This window comes from Dermacentor silvarum, chromosome 8 (assembly GCF_013339745.2).
Source record: "Dermacentor silvarum isolate Dsil-2018 chromosome 8, BIME_Dsil_1.4, whole genome shotgun sequence".
NCBI classification, from domain to species: Eukaryota; Metazoa; Arthropoda; class Arachnida; order Ixodida; family Ixodidae; genus Dermacentor; species Dermacentor silvarum.
In genome coordinates this window covers 162,838,136-162,862,944 of record NC_051161.1, presented here as the reverse complement: position 1 = coordinate 162,862,944, position 24,809 = coordinate 162,838,136, and the positions used below count along the sequence as shown (strand labels likewise).

The window sequence follows — 24,809 nt, the reverse complement described above, 5'->3', positions numbered from 1 at the left end:
ATTGACGACCCTGACCTGCCCACACTTACTCCTACAGTGCATGCTATGCCAGACCTATAAATTTACGCGGAGGGCTTATTTAACCCAATCAATAGTCTTAAACCATCATCTTCCGCTGGCTGTGATGGTATAAGTAGTTAACTTCTGAAGAACACCTCTCATGTATCAGCACAAATACTTTGCTTACTATTCAACCAATCGCTAGAAACTGGGTCCGTTCTCGGTGACTGGAATAAAGCTGATAACTTGCTTATCTTTAAAGTAGGTGACCGCTCGAACCTTGCCAATTACTCCCTTACAAGCATACCCTCAAAATTACTAGAACACATCATAGCCTCAAGCCTAATGAAATACCTGGAAGCAATTAATTTTTTCTACCCATTTCAGCATGGTTTCCTAAAGCACTTATCGTGTGATTCCCAACTCGCCGAATTCACCCACTACATTCTGCTTATCATGGACAGGAACCTGCAGATCGACGCTGTTTTCTTAGATTATTGAAAAGCTTTTGATAAGGTGCCTCACAAGCTCTTACTGCAAAAAGTATCTGGACTTGGAATCTGCAAAAACTTACTCAGATGGAATGAACAATTCCTATCCGGGCGCACACAATACACTTCGACAAGCAATCACCGCTCACCTCTTACCGATGTGACTTCGGGCATCCCTCAGGGCGCCTGTCTGTCCCCTTTATTATTTCTAATCTATGTGAACGACTTGCTTACTAGTATACGCTGTAAACTACGACTTTCCGCAGACGACTGCGTAGTTTACAACACTGTTAACTCCTCTGACGATGTTCTTTGCCTGCAGAGTGACCTCGATGCCATCTCGTCATGGTGCGAAAAGTGGCACATGCGCCTCAACTTATCGAAATGCAAATCGATGTCTTTTACCCGAAAGCGCAGTCCCTTTCAGTTCACTCATCGCATTAGCTCCGGCGGCCGCATTTCGATGGGGGCGAAATGCGAAAACACCCGTGTACTTAGATTTAGGTGCACGTTAAAGAACCCCAGGTGGTCTAAATTTCCGGAGTCCCCCACTACGGCGTGCCTCATAATCAGATCGTGGTTTTGGCACGTAAAACCCCATAATTTTTTTTCGCATTAGCTCCGTCAACATCAGCACCACTTCATCTTACAAGTACCTGGGTCTTATTTTGACGTCATCACTATCTTGGATAACACATATCGAAACAATACGTCGCAAAGCTGCGCGCTCACTCGGGTATCTACAAAGAAATTTAAAAAAGGTATTCCCGGAAGTGAAGAAGCTGGCGTACGTGACATTTGTCCGTCCTCAACTCAAATTTGCTTCCACTGTCTGGCATCCATCTCAAGATTACCTAGCCGTATCATTGGAATCCGTTCAAAACCGAGCCACCCGCTTCATCACCTCACATTATTCACGGCACACTAGTGTCACTTCCTTGAAGCAAGCAATAGGTCTGCCAACACTGAAGTCACGCCGCATCATACCTCGTCTTTGTTTGCTGCACTCCATCTATTACAATTCACGCTCAAGGCACCACCTTCTTAAACCACCATTGCGAACTTCCTCTCGCATAAGTCACAGCTCTGCCATAGCACGTTTACACGGCCGCTCATCCGCCATGACCACTTCCTTCTTTCCTGATGCAATCTTTTATTGGATTGCGCTCCCTGACCACTTCGTTATCTGTACTGACCGCAAAAATTTCGTGAATACCTAACAAATCACTTTGAATAACTTTCTGTTCCCAGTGTACATCGTTCATGAACCCATCATAAACCACTCGTAATAGTCTACCCTTGTCAACCCTTCCACCTAGTGTATATTTTTTTCGCGAACGTATTGCCGTGTTGCTTCTTTAAATTCATAATTTTTGTTTGATTTTTTAAAGTCGTGCACAATCAGCAATATTTCTTTTGTGATCTTGTTTTGTACGTAACCACTTTTACATATGTTTGTATTGTCCCCCTTTGTGTAATGCCTTCGGGCCTTCGAGGTGATAATAAATGAATGAAAAATTAATGAATGATGACTCCATCAGCACGGTTTCCAGGCAAAGTTACGATGCCATACACATTTCGAGCTTGTAAGAGACCGGCGAACAGTATTACACATATCAGTTAACATTGATGCCATCTTCGTTGACTTCTCAATAGCTTTCGACCATGACCGTCGTAATCGTCTAATGTTTAAAATACATAATCTGCACTTTGATCTGACTAGAGTAACATCTCAGGTGCCACAGGGGAGCATGATGGGAAATGGAACTTATTATTCAGTTTCTGTGAAACAGAAGTCTGTGAAATAGGTATGGAGAAACCGTTTCCGCGGTAAAATAATGCCCATTTCCTCAGTGCCCATATTGCATCCTGAACGTGGTGCATTCTTTTACCAGCAGGCTGGGGTCTCACTACTTTTAACAGTAAAAAAGAAAATCAGATACTCTTAATTCATTTTCACTTCATTTCATTTTACTTTTTATTCAAAGTTTTACTTTCATCTGTTTTTCCCTGAGCACTAGTACATGTTTAAATAGACTTCGTTTGCCAAGCAACCTCGCCTTCTAGATTTTCACCGGGTCGATCTTTTTTGGCAGAAGTTCATCTGCCAGAGGATATCCCAAATCTGACCGTACATTGCGAAGCTGCTTTTTATCCTACGCCAAATTATTGAGGCGAGATGCCTTAGCCACCAGCTGCTGTGGTAAGGTGCTCTAGTTGCGCATCAAAGAGCCCGTTAGTCACTCCTTTAGTTATACACTCATACCAGAACGGTAGTAGGACGCTACGGCGGTCCCTTGCGGTAAATGTAAACGTGATAATTCAGTGTATGGTGCGCATGGAGAATACACGCCAAATTAAGAGGATGTCAGACAATAGGACCGGTTAGGCGTAGGCTCCGCTTGGACGCATCAAGCCCTTCGTAACGTCATTAGCGATTGTGTTGTTTGCCGAATGGACCACTGAATTGCTGATGGTCATGTGCTGCGGTGCTTTCTGACAAATATTTCACAAGCATTATCTGTTATGCAGCGGATGAAAATTGGTTTCACTTCAACTTTTACTCAACGCTTCAAACTTTCCAGATGAAAGCGCAAGATGCTATAGCCCAGGCTATAGCATCTTAACTGGTTCGGCTTGTGTACTATCGCGGGAATTCTGAGTCACAATGACAAATGAGAACAAGCCGAGGATGGTTTTAAGAAGCGTACATGGAGACTAACGTGCCTGGCTCTGTGGACTGTCCTGGCGGAGTTTCGGACGTTGAACCCACCGGCGTCTCTTCGCTCTTGTTCGGCGCTGCTGACGGTGCCTTTTCAACATCAGTATGGGGAGGTGGTGGTACCGTATGTGGTGGCAGTACTGGTGGCTCCACGCCTGTGAAGAATGGCGCAAGTGGAGGGGGTACTTAACATAAGTATCGCGGGCGCATTTCCTCCCGCTGCTAAGGGGTACTCCTCGCCCCCCCTGCCCCTTTCGTGTTATCAATAGAACACTCAGAACTTGAATGTAAGCGAGCGGTCGGGCACTTTACCGACACCACTCGATTTTTTTAGTTGCTGACGGGTGCGCTTTCACCTCTAACAAGTTGCCAGCATTGTCACATATCCACATTTGAGTCTCTACCACGCCATACACTCTGCGCTGTATTCCTATATATGCCCATACTGCGGTCAATGCGCAACAATTTACCACGTGGTATGGGCTTGCACAAGCCCCCCACAGCTCATACCCATAACACATCCCAGCACATGGCAATGGGAGGCAGCTCCGACTCAACGGACCAGCTCAACCTGGTCAACAAAGTGAGAAGGGCAGCGAAGACCGCTGGACTCCTGGACTGATGGGACCACCCACAGCACAGCAGAAGTACCTTCGCTCGTGTGCTCTTAAGCTTTTACTCTCTCTCTCTCTCGGCTGCCCATTGCATTCCTTAAAGCTATGTGCTGAGTACCTTCCAGCCTGCTACGTATTTTCCTGTGAGCGTTGCCGATATGTAAAATAACCAAGCGCATGACATACTTCACCCTTGTACATCTTTGACGCGGTATATTGCTTACATTACGCGTTACCGCTATATCACGCGCTGTGAGGCTATATTACGCGTTATGCATTCGTTACCACAGTGCGAACGCCAATTGAAATATGGCGCCAGCTTAAGGTTACCGTTTACTTACCGCCATCATATACCCCGCTTTGCGCGCACGGCCTTATTCCTTGCTCACGTCACTATCCTTTTCACGCTGTTGACAGACTTCCTCTCGCGAACTGCGATGTCCTCCGCGTGCGCTTTGCCGGATCTCTGCTCTTCACTGCGCCATGTGGCCCCCACCGTATAACAAAGTTTTGCACGCCCCTCTACGAATATCGTCATTTAACTCCTGCCACCTTTCTGCGGGCTGGCTAAGCGCCGCTGTGGATGTACGTCTCATCACTTAGTTAGCATTCAGGCACCAATATGCCAGGTAACCAAGGTGGAAGCGATAATGACAAAGCAGAAGTGCTATGTTGTACTCACGAATATTTCGAAAATTTGATGGACGCGACTTTCGGTACCAATTGACGCTAGAGGTTGACTAATATCAACTTTCTTGAATACAAATTGTATACTACTAGGAAATTTCGTATATTGTATCGAATATCAAATAATCGAATCCAGACGCAGATATTTACAACAGGCATATTGATTTCGGCATAATTAGGCACCCCGCTTAACCAGATAGAGAAAAAAAGATAATATAATCACGAAAAATTAAATCAGTTTTAAGCGCAGTACCACTAACTGTCATTAGAAGAACTGCACCATTAGTCTCTCAACATCTTCATAGCCCGGCTGTAAAAAAGCTTTCCAAGAATCAATGGCTGTTGTACGACTTAGATTCCAAAAACACTAAATTAATGTTGGTTGAGCAAAGATCACAAATAGTGGAGAAAGAAAAGAAAAAGCTTAAAAAAGAACAAGGAAAACATCTCCAGTGGTAGCCTCATAGATGCTACACGACTAGACTGCAAGGATAACTAAATTACAAATAAAAGCGAAAATCGCCGGTTCTCATGCAGGTTTCCACCGCAAAATTGAAAAAAAAAAGCTTGCACTAGTTATTTTGTTTCTTTATTGCTTGGAAAACATTTATCGCTGTTCTACTTGTAATAACTTGCTATACTTTATTTAGCAGACGGAGAACATCACCCAGTTGTTGCAAAATATGTGGTTAGTTTCGATGTTGGAAAATAACGAATAGTTCATTTTCAAATACGATTATGAATAGTAAGTGTGTAATATTAGATTCATATTCGCAACTTGAATATTCGTCCATCTCAAATTGGCACGTTTGCGAGCGGCTTTTGGAAAAACAAGAAAACTGACAAGGTGCTCTCCAGCATAACACATTGAAATATAACGCACGTAATGGGAATGAACACTCACGTGGTATATGGGACGTCCTCGCTGACCTTTGCGGAGTCTCGTACGCTGTAACTGGGAAACGATTCGGTGGTGTAAATGTGCACATCGTGCTGACGAATGGCTCTTGCTTAAGCAAGCCATATCCGTTAAACTCGCTTTCTTTCAATATTTACTCGGCGAAAAACTTCGCCATCCCCTTTGACGACGGCGCTACTGTCACATGCCTGAGCCGAAGTTGTGGTCCTAACGAGGAGGCAATAGGAGCCTGGATAAAATTCTCGATCCCACAACTGTCGTTCAAATATCATTGCATTCTACCGATGCTAACATATGGGGCTTGGAGGTTAAGAAAGAAGTCCACTAGAGTTGATGGTTGGCGAATTGGGATTTCATTTTCTTCAAGCTGGCACAGTGCAACAACATAGGAAAGAAGAAACAGACGAGGTGGTAGGAACAGAGCTCTCGAACAAGGAAGCTCGAGAACAAGTTAAGGACCGCGCAAAGAGCGATGGAACGAATGATGTTGGGCGTAACATTCAGAGACGGGAAGAGTGCGGTGTGGATCAGGGAGAGCAAATGGGTGTAGCCAATAGTCTAGTTGACATTAAGAGAACAAAAATGGAGCTCGGCAGGCCATGTAATGCGTAGGGTAGATTACTGGGAGGCCATTAGAGTTACAGAATGAGCATCAAAAGAAGGGAAGCGTAGTCGCGGACGGCAGAAAACAAGTTGATGAAAGTAGGAGATTTGCAGGTGCAAGCTGGTGTCAGCTAGTGCAAGACAGGGGTAATTGGTGACCGCAGGGAAAGGCCTTCGTTCTCCAGTGGACATAAAAATAGGCGAAAGATAATGATGATGATATCTATAACTGCCTTGCCATGTAAGTGAGAATGTTAGAGCAAGATTGGGGTGTCGTCTGACGACGGAAACGTACGTTTTCAAATTCCTTGGCGAATTTGCGCTGTTGTGTGCAAGGTGCCGCGTTGCAAAAGAGCGCGTTTCACAGGCACGTTCGAACCAATTGTAGGTCTATGCGAGTAGATTTACGCGTTTAAAAGAACTTCAGAAAATGTTGAGACGCATTACAGTCTCTTAAAAGCCAACTGAAAGTGCAAACGCCACGTATAATCGTATTACTGTTACCACGTTTGCGTGATCGCGACACTTGAATTGGGAGCCGAAGCAAAAAATACGGTACCTGTAACGTCAGAAAGCTGCGGGAGTAATTGAGCACTGATCGAACAGAATAATTCAGGACAAACGATTATTGAGTGGTTAAAAACTGTGCAACCTTTCCGTGCAATGTCGCAAGTGCACTCCTGAAGAAACGAACTTCCCTGCCTTAATAAGCGGAGCCAGTGACAAGCAGATGCGACTCGGTCACCGCTGAGCATGAACTTGCGTATGCAATTAGTATGCCTTTGAGCAGCAACAACCTCGGGAGCAAACTGTCGTTATCACACTCACACCCAATGCAAGATTTAACACACTTACATTTCGCCACCTCGCCCTAATGAACGTTAATAACCTTCCGCTAATCTGACATCCACTGCGATTGTGGGCACTTATGAGTCTAATAAAAAATGGCATTGCCAGAGTGTCCATTTTGCCGAATACGCGGCGGTTTTGAAGCCAAAACTGTAATAGCACAGAACACGTTTCATGAGTTCGGATGGTAAACTTTTTTCTCTTTTTTTGTGGGAGGGGGGGGGGCGGGTACTCCTTATCAATGTCCAAACGTTGCACTTGTTTTCAATAGGCTGCGTGATTGTCTGATGCAGTGTAAGAGCGCATTCTACTCTCTGCCTTGTCGAGAGCTCGTAATTTCTCATGAGGAGCTCTGTATATTTCGAATGCTACATTGTTACCATTTTATAATAATATTTAAAACAAACTGCTGCACGAGGCTGCATGTGAAAAAAAGGAGGAACACACTGCTGAGGCGCGAAGAAAGCTACCACGTGGCGTGTGTTCTCTGTTCACAGGGAGTTTTAGAAATGGGAAAGCCGAAGTTAAAGGCCGAGTTTGGGGTTTCGGGCAAGCTAAACCAGAAGGGTTTGGGTGCGAGCTAGTTGATTCGGGTCATTCATATTTAAAACACGGACAAGGGAGGACACGGGAAGAGCGCTCGTGCCCGTGTCCTCCCGTGTCCGTGTTTTTTGGCGCTGTTCTAAATATGAAAGCTTAACCACTTGGGGTCGCTATTTCTGAATATCCAAATCTTTATGCTTGCGTTTCTTTCTTTTAAGCGTTTCGATGCTACTTTAATATTAAGGGCCCTTGCATGGCACGAAGCCATCCTGTAGCATACTTGCTTGGATGAGTTAAAGGTGCTCGCCTGAAAGCAAGAAGACACGTTCACCGTTAGCATCTTTAGCACTCGTCATCAGTACCTGTACTATATCAAGTGCACGTAACACATCCGCTCTCTGTACTCGCACAGTACTGGCGTATTTCCCTTAGGGCTCAATTAGAAGAACCACAGAAACTATATTTTTATCTGGGCCGCTCGAAGTATTCCAATTCACATGTACACTAGCCTAACGTTTTACTTTCTGGCACCTTTCTCTGTGGGCTTACAATTCCGCGTTGAATCAGCTACGACTTAAAGACACCTTTGTATCGGTGTGGCAAGCTGCCGACATGTCGAATCAGTGGTCTAGCTGGTTAATTTGGCGCATAGTATAGCGTAAAGCGATAGCCGGGCGCGGTTAGACCAAGTTCATTTGTGCAAGGGAGAGCTCGATGAGGCTGTTTGTGTGCCCGAGATAACAAACTTTGAAGAATTAAGAGCGAGGAACGTACACGTTGGCAATGGCTGAACTATTTGCGATTAAAAATTTGGGCGAGTTTATGGTATTAACATGCGAGATGGATCACCATCAACAGTCTAGCGAACATCTCTGAATACCCCTAACTAGAATGTTAACCGCTTATTTCGCATCTCGTCCTTTGAATGCCTGAAAACCTGGGCATTTTTTTCTGAAGCCACCTGATATCGAACCTCTCTATTTGTAATAGGCCCGATAGCCAAAAATATGTACGCTATTCATGATTCTTACAGTATCTGCATATTCGCATCTGGTACTGTTAGTATCAACACTGCTTTGCCCAACTCGATAAGGCACGGCTTCTTTGCCCATTTATTAGGGCGTATACGAGTGACATGCCGCCAAGGTTTATCAACAAAAGACGGCTCTATTCGTGTTTGCGCGAGAGCGTTAAAAATCAAATATAAATTATGAGATTTTACGTGCCAAACCACCATCTGATTATGAGGCACGCCGTAGTGGGGGACTCCGGATTAATTTGGAGCACCTGGAGTTCGTGAACGTGCACCTGAATCTAGGTACACGGGTGTTTTATGCATTTCGCCGCCATCGAAATGCGGCCGCCGCGGCCGCGATTCGGTCCCGCGACCTCGTGCTCAGCAGTCAAACACCACAACCACTGAGCCACCACAGCGGGTGCGCAAGAGCGGGAGCGAGAAGTTAGATTAGGAGTGCTTTTGTTTTTTTATGTGACAATATCAATGGAAATGACGCGAAAGCAAAATAAAGAAAAGCTCTGGTAATTTAAAATGTGCTCTTTAGATAATTTTTAGGCGTTCCAGTACTGTTTCTGTGGGCATGTCGCTGAAGAATAGATGAAAGCTTTCGGCATCAGTACGTACCCAAAAATTATTTACCAGAGTTTCTCAGGGGCTTCTGGTTCGCTGAAAAGAAAGAAAATGAGAAGTGCAAGGTTAGTGAACTCAGCGAAGTGCATATTTAATTCAAATTGCATAAGTTTAAATTGTACATAAAGATAAATATATCAATAAATACATAACATTCTCTGAACGTTTACTTATACGTAGCTCCACAGTCTTAACCATTTAAGGGGACACTAAAGGCAAACGTGAACTCTAGCTAGATTGAAATATTATGATAACGAATTCATTCGTAATGAAAACAGGGTTTTTGTAAGCTACAAAAATAGAAAATCGGTGAGACGCCTTCTGTTGTCGACTATGGTACCTCTTATATGTTGCGCCAGCAGCTCCGATTCACTAAGAGCGGCCGCGACCCGCCACTGCCAACGGCATCGCTGTTCTCTGTGTACAACGGCCGAGGCGGCAACGTGTGGCAATTGACCACCCTGCCCGGTAGCAGAGGCTCAATTGACCGTAACTGCTAACCTGAACCCAAGCAGAGCTACAGAGTGAATCACGCAAGATGACATGGAGATGACGACAAGTCCTCCGCTTTGGCGCGGGCGATTCAAATTGAGAAGCAGCCGCGGGACCTTCGGCGGCAATTTCCTGGGCAAAAAAGTTATTATAAATTGGCATGCAGGAAAAGGACGCTATACTTCTAGACGAATACTCTGTCGATCTAGCTCGACTTAATACTTTGCTTTAGTGTCCCTTTAACGTTTCTTAGATCTTAGAACAGGCATGCACTAAGATCTTAACTTTTCTTCAACATAGATTATTGGAATGGTTGCGTGGAAGCGTTAGTTGATTGGCATTGACCAATTTGTTGTCGGCACATTATATGTGATGTTTTCGCCACTCCTCCAATAGCGCCAACAGGGCTTCAGTATTTATAAATGAATACATTATTGGGTTATCTATTAATAGATAATGAATTACCCAACTAAATCATTTTTCTTAACAGAGTTGGAGATATAGTCGTGCCTCGAAGACCAGCTTTGTTTGCTTTTTCTTCTCCCGCGTGGTTGATGCTTTGTTTTCCTTGTGGCGTTCGCTTTGTGCATGTGAAATTTTGATACTCAGAACGCATTCTCAGTCGCCGCGAATTCGTTTCACGGAATGAAAGAATGCCTTTGTAGTGATTATCCGTGGAGGTGATGCATGCCCGCCAATACGGCACCCGTTGCAGCGCCTGTGTTACTTCCAAATAAAGCCTCGATGTAGCACTTTCTTTTTGTCGACGGTTGGAAAGACACTGCATTGCGCAAGGCTGGGGCAGGATAGCATTCGGGACCGTGTGGCTAACGCGCAGTTTATTATCACAAAACGAACGTTCGAAGGCGATTCAGCCACCAGTTGAAGCCGATGGAAGACAATCTCTTCCTCAGCGACTTGGGGCTACGATGGGGCTTAAAACGTGCACACGGCACTCTATCGCGTGAAAGGAGTAGGAGGAGGGTCGTAGTCGTTAAATTTTTTTTACTGCACTATCTCCGGAATCGGCACAAATTTTTTCATCGCGCATTATTCGGCATCGGCTTACATTTGTAGACTACACTATCTTTGAGATCGACACGCATGTGTGTATGATGACGGGTTAATTATTTTAGATAATTTCCGGTGTCTCACATGCCAAAACTACGATCTGATTGGCACACCCCTGTGGGGGCAAAGCGCCCGTGGCATGATGGTTACACTGCATGCCGTTTGTGCTAGATTGCTTGAACTCCTCCGACGGTGTTCAAGGTATACACGGGTGCAACCTCATGGCACGACACAGAACCTAAGGCGAGTCCTGCTGGAAAGGAGTAGCAGCACCCTGTCAGCTACGAAACATTTGACATTGGAATTCGCGGGAGTTTGCCAACACTAGATTGCATTCACTGGGCTTTGACATGCTACTTCGCCTGCAACCCGGATCCACCCATTGTGAAGCAACTTTAGTGAACCGCCTGTGCTTGAGTTGGCGAACACTTATTCATTCCTCATCGGAATGGCCAACTGCGCCGTATGCAGCTCTTGCGGAAGGGATGAGGCCATAAACCACATTCAGGGCCATGGGCGAAACTAAAATCCTCAAACATGTTCTGCGTATGAGTCTTAGCCGCATGGACGACAGACCATTCCCGGAAGCCTTGGCCGCAGACCTCTAGTTTGCACAAGGCCACCAAAGCTCTAATAAGCTTTTAAAGCGAAACCTCTACTAACCTAGTCGAGCCGAGTTTCGCCGTCGCCAACTGTTTGACCTTCATTTGACCGCAGCTGCGCCGTAGCCTTGGCAACGCATCACGTTACTCGCCGTACCTCGCTCCGCCGCCGGCTTGGCGCTAGCGCTCTCCGCAGGTGGGTCGCCGCCTGACCGCGTGACTCGCCACGCGCCTGGCTAAGAGGAGCGCCGTGCTCGCTTAGTCAGTGCGAGCTTGGCCATAGATGAAACGCGAGGCCAGGCCATCTTCTCTGAGCGTTGCGCGGGAGCGGGTGGCTTTGAGCAGTCGTCGGCAAGCGGCGTCTGACCACCCTACGGATATCGCCCGGCGGGCTGCTTCACTGGAGAGGGTCCGGAATGACAAGCGCGAAGCTAGCGTAGGAGACTGACGAAGACTGAGCCGTTCGGCTCGCAAAACGCTTGGACTAGTCGGCTTATAATTTATACCTGGCTTAACGATGAGTGTATACCTAAGTACAATAATTACAGCTAAATCAAAGGTTGTGAAAGGTTGTGAAAGTGAAACCAAGACTTAACTAGGCTAAATCTACCTGCCCCCCCCCCCCCCCCCCCTGCGATAATGCCTTCGAGGCGACGCAGGTATTCTGTAAATAAAAATAAAAAAATATCAAGATTTCGCTTTGCATACCCAGGGTTAGCAGAGATAAGCCACAGCCATTTTTGAAGACAACGGAACTAGATGAGCGCTTGTGAGGGAACATTCACCTTGAGTGAACACACGTGAGTGAACTTTCATCTGCAAATGTATGCACAGTGACTCTCCTTTCCAACAGCAGGCTGGCAAGAAAAGTGGACGTATGGGCTGACGCACGAGCATGAAAGGACGCGCATGCGCAATGCTGTCTCGACGGTAGGCGCTTGCTTCGTTAAAGCGCGCAAGAATGCAGTTTGGCGCTCGCTCGCAGATCCACTATTATGTTGGCCCTGCCTGTACATGGTTGTACAGCTACGTGAAGAGATGGAGCTAAGCATTAAAAAAATGTATAACAGACATCGATAACAGTGCGCAAGGCCTTTGGGCCAAGTTCACGAAGCTTTTCTTACGTGAGAGCTGTTTGCCATTTGTCAGGCCACATTCTCTAATGATATGTCCAGCTGTAATTGTGGCAGCACGACAAATTTATCGCGTAAGAGCGTTTAGTGAACACTTGCGCTTATTAACAAACAGGGGCGGAATTCACTAAGCGAACTCTAAATTTTGGCGTTAGAAATCTTACGAAATAAAGTGGATTCAGAAAGCTAAAACTATTCGTAAGATCAGCAAGCTTGCAATGCCAGCCACTGCATAGACGACCACTGTAGTCGAAAAAATGCATATCTGTGAGGGTAGCGCTGTTGCGAACTTCAGTACTTCCGCCAAAAGTGAGCGTCAGTCAATTCACAAAGCAAACAACCATCGCAGATGAGGAGCTACGAAGAAATTTCTATGATTGGGGTGTAGCAGTCTTACGTACATAATTACGTCTATCTGCGCCGCACGAGCTGACGGGTAAGTGTTCGAATGCGCTGTTGCGAAGGATGGCGCGTGCTTATATGTTTGTGACACGCTCTGATTTGTCATCTCAAAGCTCACTGAGCTGTTTCAGAGCGTAATAGTATTGAGCTTGCGCTGCTGTGGAAGGCAGTAACCTTAATGCTGTGCTGGGAACTTCGGCCTAATGTTTGATAGGCTGTGTTTCTCTATGCTCGCAATAGCCTGAATTTTCATACTCGTCATGATACTCTATTGGGTGTTAGCAAATAGAAATGTAGTGTTCGTCCCTGACAACCGTCAAGTTTGTCACTGATGTGTTTTGAGCACTGCAATCGTTTTCTTTTTATTTCTAGTTGGAGATTTCTTTTGCTTGCATTCTAAACAAATAAATAAATAAATAAAAAGTAACTTAATAAATAAATACATACATAAGTAAATAAATAAACACAGGTGCGGATCATTACTTTTTCCAACGCTTTTAGGCTATCATTCACCATGCGAGATGGAATGAAGAAAAAACAACTAAACGTTTGTAATTATCAAAACTTGTTGCTGCTGCACGATTCGCTTTCGTCTTCCGCGCTGTTAGCCCCAGCCTTCTATTATATAACTCGTAGTTTCAATTCAGCTCAAAGGCGAAGCAACGTAGTGCCTATGCCCACGATTTTGCTCATTCGGGGGTCTACGGTGTGAACCAACGTAAGCGTACGACGGATGGAAATCCTGTCTATGATAGGAAGCGGGACGTCAATATAATGACATAAAGAAAGACATGGCGACTAAAATCACGTACCACCATTGACACGAAAGTCATGTGGACTGCTTGAATAAGAGTGATGCTTGAAAATAAAATACACCTCACGAATGAAGCGACACACACACGCACACACACAAACGCACAGGCACGCGCACGAACGCAAACACATTTACATTTATATATTGTGAGACGTCGACCGATGCGATGCCTTTATTTCCGAGCAGCCGCCCGAAGCAGAGACGAAGCACCGCCTGAGAGAAACGATGATGATGAGTCGTATGTACAGATGACGACGACGATATGCACAAATAACGCTCACACAAGATGATGAGTCGTTTGCACAGATGACGACGATATGCCCAAAATGCGCTCACACTAACTTCCCCCCCCCCCCCCTTCAGGAAAGCAGTCAGCATGACCGCAAGCTAGAAAGGGGAGGTACGGCGAATGTAGGGCTTCAGGCGAGACACGTGAACGATTTCCGTAGTGCGGCGTAGGCGGTCAGTAGCTGAGCGGACAGGAGTGACGCGGTAGTTAACGGCCGAAGTTCTTTGCAAAACGGTGTAAGCGCCGAGATATCTCTGGAGAAATTTTTCACAGAGCCCCTGTGCGCGAACAGGTGTCCACAAAAGAACTTCGTCGCCAAGGCTGAACGAAGCAACGTGACGCGTCGCATCATAGCGAATTTTCCTTTTGTCCTGAATGGTAGCGGTGTTGGCGCGGGCAATTTCACGGCAGTGGGCGTCATGTCATGCTTACTGACGACGTGGCCCAATACTTTAATGCTTCGGCTTGCAAAGCGACACTTTGTAGTATTGAGTTGGAGACCAGCCTTTGCTAGACACGCGAGAACTTGGTCTAGACGTCGTAGGTGCTGGGAGAAACTCGACGAGAAGATGACAATGTCGTCCAAGTAACAAAGGCAGGTCTTCCATTTTAAGCCACGGAGTACTGTATATCATACGTTCAAACGTAGCTGGTGCATTGCACAGTCCAAAAGGCATCACATTGAACTCTAAAAGATCATCAGGTGTAGCAAACGCAGTCGTTTCTTTACCCGGCTCATGCATTAGAATCTGCCAATATCCGGAGCGCCAGTCGAGGCTCGACAAATACTCGGCACCTAGCAAGGTATCCAAAGCATGGTCGATACGAGGCATTGGATAAACATCCTTACGGGTAATTTTGTTTAGCGCCCTATAATCGATGCAAAAGCGCACAGAACCATCCTTTTTTTAATAATAACAACAGGAGAAGACCAAGGGCTTGCTGTAGGCCTTACAATGTTGCATGTCAGCATGTCGTTCACTTGTTCTTCTATAACTTTTCGCTCCGAAGGTGACACACGGTACGGGTGACGGCGAATTATTCGAGAGCCGTCTGTTTCAATTCGATGAGAAGTTACAGTGGTCTGACCCAGGCCCCGGGAAGAAACGTCAAAACAAGCTTCATGTTTCATTGAAATGGTGAGGAGTGCATTGGTCTGGTCCGGATTGAGATCTGCACTCAAGGTGGCTTTAATAGCACTCGTGTGGCCTGCTGCGGGCGTACAATGCGCGGAAGATGTGGCAGGAGAAACACTGATGACACATACCAGCGCAGCGTCGGCGAGCTTGGGGACAGTAGACCCTTTCGGCAGTAGTAGTGGCTCAGGAGTCGTATTAAAGGCTGTGAGGCTGGCATAGCCACTCGAGAACCGGACCAAGCAAGAAGCGATCGCGAGTCCTCGATAAATGCAGCGCTGAGAAGGTACAACCAATGCGTCTCCGTCGACAATGTCTGTTGACTCAACGGTAAGAATACGTTCTTCGTCTGGTGGGATAAGAAATCCGCTGCTGCAATGAGGTTGGGACACGGGGAATCGAAAACGGGATAAGTCTCGGTGTCGCTGATGTGAATCCTTGGGTCGCCGCAAGAAATTAGTGTAGATGCAGCGGACAGGAAATCCCATCCTAATATCATCTGATGAGCGCACGTCAAAAGCACCGCAAGTTGCACATGATGACGAATACCGTCTATCAGAAGCGAGCTGTGCACTGTCCGGTAGGAAAGATGGGAACGTCATTGGCACCACATAGGACCGGACCAACATACGGCGTTTGCACTTTTCGCAGACGAAAGAACAGTTCACGATGTATAACATAAATAGCGGCTCCAGTATCTACAAGGGCGTCGACAGAAACACCTTCCACACAAACGGAGAGGAAATTGGCGGGGCGAGCAGGAGGAATTGGGACAGTCTGACACGATGCAGTTTCTCCTCCAAAAACTGCAGCCTCTAGTTTTCCGAACGGGTGTCCACAACATGGGCAGCAGCACGCAAGGGCGATGAGGAACGGCGGTAAGGTGAAGGAGAGCGACGCCGGGGCGAGCGGGATGCTCGAGCCATGTCCTGGGAAGGTGAAGGAGAGCGACCAGAAGAGGTTATGTACGGGCCGGGAACGTAGGAATCTAACCCTGGTGTCCTGTCTCGCTCAAAGGTGGCGTAGCCTCGCCTTTCACCTGGGTGACGCCCGGGAACGTACGAGTCAAACCTAGGTGTGCTATCTCGCTCAAAGGTAGCATAACCCCGCCTTTCATCCTGCTGACGCCGACAGCAGAAGCGAGAAATGTGGCCGCGAATACCGCAGTAGAAACAAACAGGGCGCGACGACCGCGACGGAGAGTAGTACGGCTGTGCAGGAGTATTCGCTGCCAGCGAAGCTAGGGGGTCGCGGTAAGCTTCGGCAGGTGGAGACTGAACGGTCGAGGGAGGCCGGGAGGCTATTTCGGCATAACTTGGCTGCCGACCTGGTCCAGTAGACTTGTAAATTTGGGCGTTTGTCATCGACGCCAGTTCGTCCTTGATGATGTCACGCAGTCCGGAAGGAGTGGGCCAAACGGTCGCAAGCGTCGCAGGTCCCGAAAGATGTCCGTGTAGTTCCACCCTGATGAGAGTGCGTATCAGGGCTCGCAACTCAGCATTACCGTTGAGACGAGCGTCGCAAGAGGCACGTGGCAGGCGAATAGACTGCAGCGTGTCTAGACGTTGGCATGCTGTGATATATCACCAACGCAGTTTGGGCTCTGCTTGACGAGAGAATTAAAGGCGACCGTGTTGAATGCCCTTCAGTATGTGGCGAACGCGGTCAGCTTCCATCATGTCACTCTGTGCGCGGCGACATAGAGCGAGGACGTCCTCAATGTAGGATGTATAGGACTCGTCCTGTTCTTGTATGCGCGTTGCCAGCCTCTGTTTCGCGATTTCGGAGCGTCCAGACGACATGCCGAATATCTGGCGAAATTGCTGGGTGAAAGATGGCCAGTCTGAAAAGTCACTTTCGTGGTTAAAAAACCACGTCTTCGCAACTTCGGCGAGTTAAAAAGAGACATACCGCAATTTGTGCGTGTCGTCCCAATGGTTGACGTCGCTGGCTCTGTTGTAGTGATCGAGCCAATCTTCCACGACGTCGCCGAGGAGGCCGGCAAAAGCGGGACCATAGCGGTGTTTGGTGTTCAGCGTCCAGGTAGGCCCAGTTGGCTGAGCAGTGATGGTAGCAGCACTGGTGGATGGGGTGGTTTCTGCCATCACCGTGCTAGGTGAGAGCAAACGACGACCGGACCGGAGCTCCAGGGGAATCGGGAAAGTAAGAGGACGTGGGAATCGAAGCACCTCCACCACTTGTGAGACGTCGACCGATGCGACGCCTTTATTTCCGAGCAGCCGCCCGAGCCAGAGACGAAGCACCGCCCGAGACAAACGATGATGATGAGTCTTATGTACAGATGACGACGACGATGTGCACAAATAGCGCTCACACAAGATGATGAGTCATATGCACAGATGACGACGACGATATGCCCAAAATGCGCTCAAAATATTTATATAACCACTCTGCCGAGTATCACGGAGACACTTCGTTTTTGGTAAAAAAGAGCGCAGCATAGCGCTCAATTTTTTGTGTTGCATACACAAAGCCACTAAAAGCAACTGGCCATGGGAAGACCAGACAAGGAAAAACGACAGCAGACGACAGCCATCGCCGGCTTATGATTGGCTGAAGATACTTATTCTAAACCCCAGACTGGCTGAAGATACTTATTCTAAACCCCAGACTAACGTCCGTCTTGACCAAAATCGCGTCACACGTCTTTCAGTCGCTTCGTGCGATGTTTCTTCAAAGGCACTTGTGAATTCAGCGGAAGAATTTTCTCCCAGCCGGTCGGACGGCACAGACGAAGAGCCGTTTCAAATACAGTTTTAATTAATCATCCATTCCAGCCGGCGACAGCCTTACGATGCTCTGCGCCTGCTGCGCAGTAGTCAGGTCAACATGACGGCATGAAAAAGCCGGTCATCGTGGCCTGATATCGCGAAATGAACAATAGAGTGTTTTAGCTGAGCGCTTGCTGTCCGCTCCGCTGATACTAGCATATGCTAGCAAATGCCACACAACCGCTTAGCGGGGACGCTATTGCGCTTGCGCACAACGCTCATACCTGCAGCGGAACGAACGCCGCATGCCTCGCTCTGCTACAAAGCCGACTGAGCAGAGCGTGACAGCGTGTCTACTTGGCCTCTTCGTCGTTTTGCAGCCGAGTTGATAGCGCGTCGCTCGCGTCTCGGCAAGACGCGCTTATGAAATGCGAAATCTACGCAGTTCCCTGCAGTATCTGAGAGCGTGAAATCTGAGCGAAGCGGAGCGTAAGCGGCGGTCTGCTAAAACTGCCGAATGTGAAGCACGCACTACGCTAAGAGCGGTCACTGAAATGCGTAATATCAATGAGTATTTGCATCGCTCGAATTATGCTGCCTAGTGCGCTATACATAGGTTGCACGGACGTCATCGCGGACGCCATGTTGGGGTACCAGCAGGTCGAGAAGGGGCGTAAGCAAGTAACATGACAGCATGACAGCAACAAAAAGCGCGTCTTGCGTCGAACGTCAGAGCGATAACAATGATAAACCGGTGGAAAACAATCGCCGTGAAAAAGCAAAACAGTTTGCGCGTTTACTGACGTCATCGTAGTCGCCATCTTTGGGTACCAGCGCGGTGCGATATGCCTGCGTGACGTGACATGAATACTATCTATACCGGCGGCGCGAAGTTCGATCACTCAATTTGGACGAAGCTACGACATTTATGTGTAATCAGCGGTGTAAGTACATGTCGTATGGATGGTACTGAACGACTAAACGAACTTCACATCATGGTCGTGGTGCTTGCAGCGTTCGGCTGACAACTCAATAATTATTAAATTTATGAGTAGCGTCCACATTTACCTTCAGCTACAGCGCACGCATCCGCAACTTCTCAGGCTTCGACTCTGCCTTACATCACATGTTTTAATTACCCGCAAGAATACTGGGAAAATAGACTTATCGAGAAAGCGGTCAGGCAAGAGGAGACAATCGCTCTAATTATATTCACTGCAAGCTATTAGACTGGGAAGGATTGAGGGCGATGATCAACGGTGAATATCTCAACAAAACTTGGCTTGACGATGACATTGTTTTGTTCAGCAACGCTGGGGACACACAGCAACATTTGATTGGGGACCATAACCGAGAAAGTGTGAGAATAGGTTGAAGAATAGTATGCATAACACAAAGGTAGTGCCTGCCAAGCGAACTAGAATTCATGTTTCGCAGTGAGCCTCAAAAGTGTGCACCGGAATAAGATTATCTAGGTCAATTATCCGCTATGAACCCTGATCATGGGAAGTTTAGAGAAGAATGAAAATGGGGGGTTGGAGTGCATACAGCCGGCATTACCAAATCGTGACAGGGAACTCACCGCTGTCGTTGAAAAGTGTACATTAGTCAAGTACTATCATATGGGGCAGTAGAAATGCGTTCTGTCAACATGCATTCGCATGTTTACATTCGCATGTATCTGAATGGTGTCGGCCGCCGCTTGAAAACCACCACCCCCACCTTAGCATCGTACTATATGTGCAGTGACTGCTCTGAACGAAGCGCGTCAGTGTCGCAAAATCTACGACTTGCACCGATTTGATTCGAAACCAGGTAGAACGTTGAACCGTGATGTGCTTCGTATACGGTGCTGTGCAATATTCTGACCTGTAGTTGAAGGTGTATTCTTACGAGGCTGATAAATTTATGGGGTAGGGGGGAGGGCGTTGGCGCTGATCATTGTGGTGATGTTGCCTGATTCGCCGAGACATTATGTGCCACTTGGGCTATGACAGACAGCGTAGTTTCAGGCCCTGGCGTCACCCACGTATTATTTATTACCGCTCTCCAAAATTGATGTGTAAGCGCCTTTGAGCATTTCGCTTCTGTCGGAATGCGGCCACCTGAACCTCCAAAACACGCCCTTGACCTGGTGCTAGGTATCATCCTGTTTTAGCAGCTGAGAAGAAGTCCAGATGAAGCGATGGACACTGATACGATGTCGAAGTGCGATAGGCAGCAAAACAGTACGTTTGGATGTTACGTAAGCACGTTTTCTGTCATAATTTGGGAGTGGTGGTAGCCAAGGCTTCTTCTTGCATTTCTTTTTTTAGGGCTGCCATTTTTTAGGGGGGCGGAGGTGATGTTGCTACAGGCGGGCCTGGCAGACCTGGCTGGCGATTGCTCCGCTTAAGCGTCTATATGCGCGCCAAATGTGACACCATGTATGCATCAGTCCTGTCTCACAGAAATGTGAGAAGAATGCGTGACACTTCCATTGCAGTTCTTTTGACGGCGGTGCGGGGAACGGATGAGATCGGTTGAACTTGTTGGCGCTGTAGCAGACGCCCGGAAAAGGAAGCTGTCGAATAGGGGTGTGCAATGATTTGCCGTAAGAATATAGCCTCAACTACAGATGCGTGATGGGCCATCAAGCTATCAGTTGACCACACTTTTCATTTCTTGTCGTTAATCCCGAGCTTTGCTACCTCATCGCTCTCATACGACGCATTAAGTTAAATGCGCTGCCACTTCGGTTGCACCCTTATCTTAGCGTAATAACTTTTTGGCCAAGAAATTGCGTATTAACAGTGCAGCTTAGTGAATTCCGCCCCTGAAGCCCAATTCACAAAGCTTTTCGTTAGTAAGCGTTCTCTGCCATTGGCCGATCGCCTTCGATAATAATGTGTCCAGCATCGGTATTTTACCGTAAGAGCTTTTTGGATACGGGTCCCGATGTTTACGGGGAAATCGAATTGCAAAGCAGACCGGCACACACGCACTTCGTAAGGCATGCCTTGGCTCTTTACTATTAGCGGTTTTCTTAACATTTACCTAGAAGAGTATAGGACTTTTGAATTGAATTCTGGGGTATTACGTGCCAAAACCACGATTTTATTATTAGGCACGCCGCAGTGGGGGACTTCGGATTAATTTTGACCACCAGGGGTTCTTAAAAGTGGCCCCAATGCACGAGACACGGGTGTTTTTGCATTTCGCCCCATCAAAATGCACCCGCCGCGGCCGGGATTTGATCCCGAGACGTAGTGCTTTGCAGCGCAACACCATCGAGCCACTAAGCCATGGCGTCGAGTGGAGTATAAGAACCTATCCATGAGTCTCGAAACGAGCGTCGCCCACTTAGGAGAACAGCTTCATCTTCTGTTCACTGGACGACCGGCTGCCCCCCACTGCTGGCTCGTGTTTTCACATGTGGTCTGTTTCTGGTGGTCGACGATGACTACACTGTGCTTAAGACGTGCACGTATGCAATTTTCTCTGCATATGAAACAACAGGCAAGACGCAACAAAGTGCAACACTTCAATAATTACATAAAGTTCTTAATTTCGCTAAGTATACAAATTCAAAACGACCTAGGTACGTCTGTGAGGTATTATTCATGTACGCCACTCTATAGTGCCCTGCTAGGAGAGCTCTATATTTGGTTCCGTTTCGCCATATTAGAGACAGATTTCATGCATTAGGCAAAGAACGCTATGGCGAAATTTTTGCGATAGGATTACCGTGGAAGCTTTGTGTGCAGAGCAGGCACTATACAATATGAGCAGTACGTGTCACATTATCACCGGCAGTGTCACTGTGTTTTATGCACTGTACGAAGATGTACGCTAGTTCAGTTTTCCTTTCCTTGTTATCATTTCTCAAAACAGCATTAGGCGCAAATAAAAATCCGCAAATCTGCCTGTCTTGAAAGCGGAGTAAAGAGCAGTTGAGAAATGAATCGAGTCCGTGACCTGCGCAAACTATCTGGGCCAAAACCCATTTACGTGCATAAACGCACGACAAGCTGTTGGGAGTGAACTTACACGACGGACCTGGTCGTCGTATATTTCCAGGTGCCGCACATCACGTGGCCCGCTGGCACCAATTAATAAGTGACGCAGCGTATACGTATTTATGCCAAGATTTTTTTGAAGCCATGTTACATGATGGCTTTGCTGTGATCGGTCTCAAACAGTGATTGAAATCATCCTTTCAACCTACCCATCTGGAGAGCTGCAACCACGAAAGCAATAACTAACACCTATATAAAAGGCAATGACATTGTCTTGTATATGTGTTATATATGACTGCGTGTCATCATCCATATCAATTCCTGGTACGGTACTCTGTTCATATGGTACCGTACTGAACCTACCTTGTCACAAAAGTATACAGGGAGCCCTAGCTATCATACACCCACATTTAAAAATATGCAAATGCCACCTAGCTGGACAGAACCAAGGTAGAATGCTGGGGTGCTATGCAGGATGCGCCGAGTTTCTCGTTCGTACGAGTTTCACCCGAGTTTGCTCGATGGCAGTCAGTGAACGGCGATAGCAAGGAACGTGCAAGAACAGCAGGCAAAAAGAAATGTCGAGATAAATCCGCGTATGACAACATGAGCGCACCCTGCGCGGCACAGTGATTCCGTGCTTCAAGCACATGCAGAAGACTGCGCAGCAAAACTCGCCAGCGCCGTGTATTGTTATCAACGTATTATCACCATTGAGCAATACCGTGACTGTACCACTGTCTATCTGCACACTTGCCGTGAGCCACTTGCCACGCCTTTCTAGGGCGAGTAAAGGGCGTGCCTCCTCTTTCGAGCATTATCTTTCTATCCTCCGTCGAATGCGAACAGGGCACATGCGGTGCATTGTTGCGCCTACACTTTCCCTCAATCGATTACGTTCAAATACAACAAATAAAATAAGGAACACTTTATTTCTTGAAGTATCTGTTTTTCGTTTGGAATGCCATAAATGTTTGATGACAAACAGAGATCGAGCGAATTATTAAATTTTGCACTTTTTTGCCGCGAGTGGCGACAGTGAGGCGAAAGCTTACACGCGGATACATTTTAGAGCGTCGCACGCACGAGGGAGTTCATACGGTGAGCAGTCGCCAGGGGCACTGCAGTGCTATTCTTGATAGGGTGCCTTGATGCCCGCGCGCATCGAGGGACTCTAATCATTGATAAAGTCAGTCCATGACAGTGATCTTTCCATTTCCTGACTATTAGGGGAATGGCCACGCAGCGCTGCGGCATGGTTGTTCAGCGCAGCTAGGTGCTTCACTTAGGCTGCTATTAAGGCCGCCGCTTTACCAACTGAAACGACGGGAGCAACGGTTGTCACTGCAAAATGGCTGTGCGGTATTCTAGGGTCCGTAGTGACGCAGCACAGTGAAAGTGCACCAGTTTATCTGCGTGCGCGAAGCCTCCGCGATGCATTGCAAGGAAGAGCGCGCTGCCCAGTGACACAATTCATCGCTTGTCATCGCTTGCCCAGTGAAGGTGCCTCCGTTCGCATGTATACGCAGAGTTGTTCTCTCCAATGTGCTTGCCGATTGTCTCTGCTGCTGAGCTAACAGCGATCGCAGATAGATATAGTAACGACAGCGCAGCAATCGCATTTTGGCGGGTGATGGCTCCTGTGTGCAATTAGGAAATTAAACTTCGAACGCAGGAAGGGGTTGCAACTATTTAGTGTGCCGTGCTTGTGATGAAGAAATGCCATCGCACTGTGTTTAAAGAAGCGAGCATTTCTCGGCGCTGACCGTGTTTGCGATACTGCAGATCCGATACACCACCGATGACAGAGCAGCCATCTCAAACAACAGCTGCGATACCTTTACGTTGGAAAACACTACGCACTGCTCAGCATCGTCATCCACCACGGCGCATCGACACCTTGCAAGCAGCTACAGTGTCGTTCCGATAATCATTTGCTGTGCGCTACGTCGCTACAATGCAGACAATGAACCATGTTGTGGGGCCATCACAGCCTAAGAAGATAGATGCATGAACCAGCGAAAGTCGCCGCTTTGTTTTTGATAGTGGTTCTCAGCTACAGTGCATCACCGATGACAGTGTGCTGTGCGTATTTTCTGTCGGCGGTCAAGATTGTTGATGCCTCTCAGTTCCACACCACGTCGCTGTTGCCGGAAAATAAGTTGGGCGTGGCCCAACCATGGCGGGCGCGCGCACAAGAGTTACATGCCTCGCGCGGGGCGTGACGTATGGTTTTGATTGACACGCGAACTCGGGCCAAACTCGTACATCGCGAAACCCCCTCGAGTTGAACTCGGGAACATGGTGGCGGCAGCAGCAGCCTGTGTAATCGCATCCAGCGGCAGCAAGCGTCAATATGACCATCTGGACCCGTTCACCTACATGTCCGACGTAGAGTTTCAGCGTCATTTTTGCCTTTCCAAAACGTGAGTGCGCTGGCTGTGTGAAGAATTAGGCGAAGGCCGTCGTTTGCGGAGATAGGGTGGCGGGCAAATTATGCTTTCCCAGCGTAGACTGGTGTGACTAGGCTGCGGAGGAATAGTTCGTGCGATCGCTTCGGCTCTCTCCTGTTTCAAGCAAGCTCGTCCACCACGCCCCAGCCCCAGGCCAGGTCCGGCGTCGTCATCGGAGTACGGGAGCACCTGCGAGCACCTGGGGTTCAACCCGGACCAACCAACCTGCGCAGGCGAAGTAGTCACATTATATTGGAAGACTCAGAATGGACGCCGGGCTGCCTTCCGGTGCCGAAATCAGTTTTGGTGCCGAAATCAGTTTTGGCAGGTACACGGTACCGCTGCACGGCACGGGCAGAGAGGCGAAGGAAGTTACTGCGCCAACACGGACCGCCTCGGCCGTCCGAATGACCACCTCTCGAGGCGGCAAATGATTTGACTCACGTACTGCGTGAGCAAAAGCGTAGACATATGGATGTTGAAAGAGACCGTAGACTTGTTTCCTCTATCGGAGCACACCATCGCCGACTGGTGGAGCTACCCCCGTAAGGTAGGGAGGGACGAGCTGCTGGCGCGAGCTCCACTCGGTGGCCCCGGGAAGACAGCGCAAA

At 47.7% G+C, this 24,809-nt stretch overlaps 1 protein-coding gene across 1 annotated transcript in view; it reads right to left on the bottom strand.

Annotated features, from left to right (window-relative positions):
• Positions 1-3,189: 3,189 nt before the first annotated feature.
• LOC125947759 (uncharacterized) overlaps positions 3,190-24,809 on the bottom strand; it is a 133,785-nt gene continuing 112,165 nt past the window's right edge. The window contains exons 4-6 of the mRNA XM_049673034.1: positions 9,086-9,112; positions 5,419-5,469; positions 3,190-3,368 (exon numbers count right to left, since the gene is read on the bottom strand). Coding sequence (XP_049528991.1) covers positions 3,190-3,368; positions 5,419-5,469; positions 9,086-9,112 — 257 coding nt within the window. The remainder of the gene's footprint in view (positions 3,369-5,418; positions 5,470-9,085; positions 9,113-24,809) is intronic.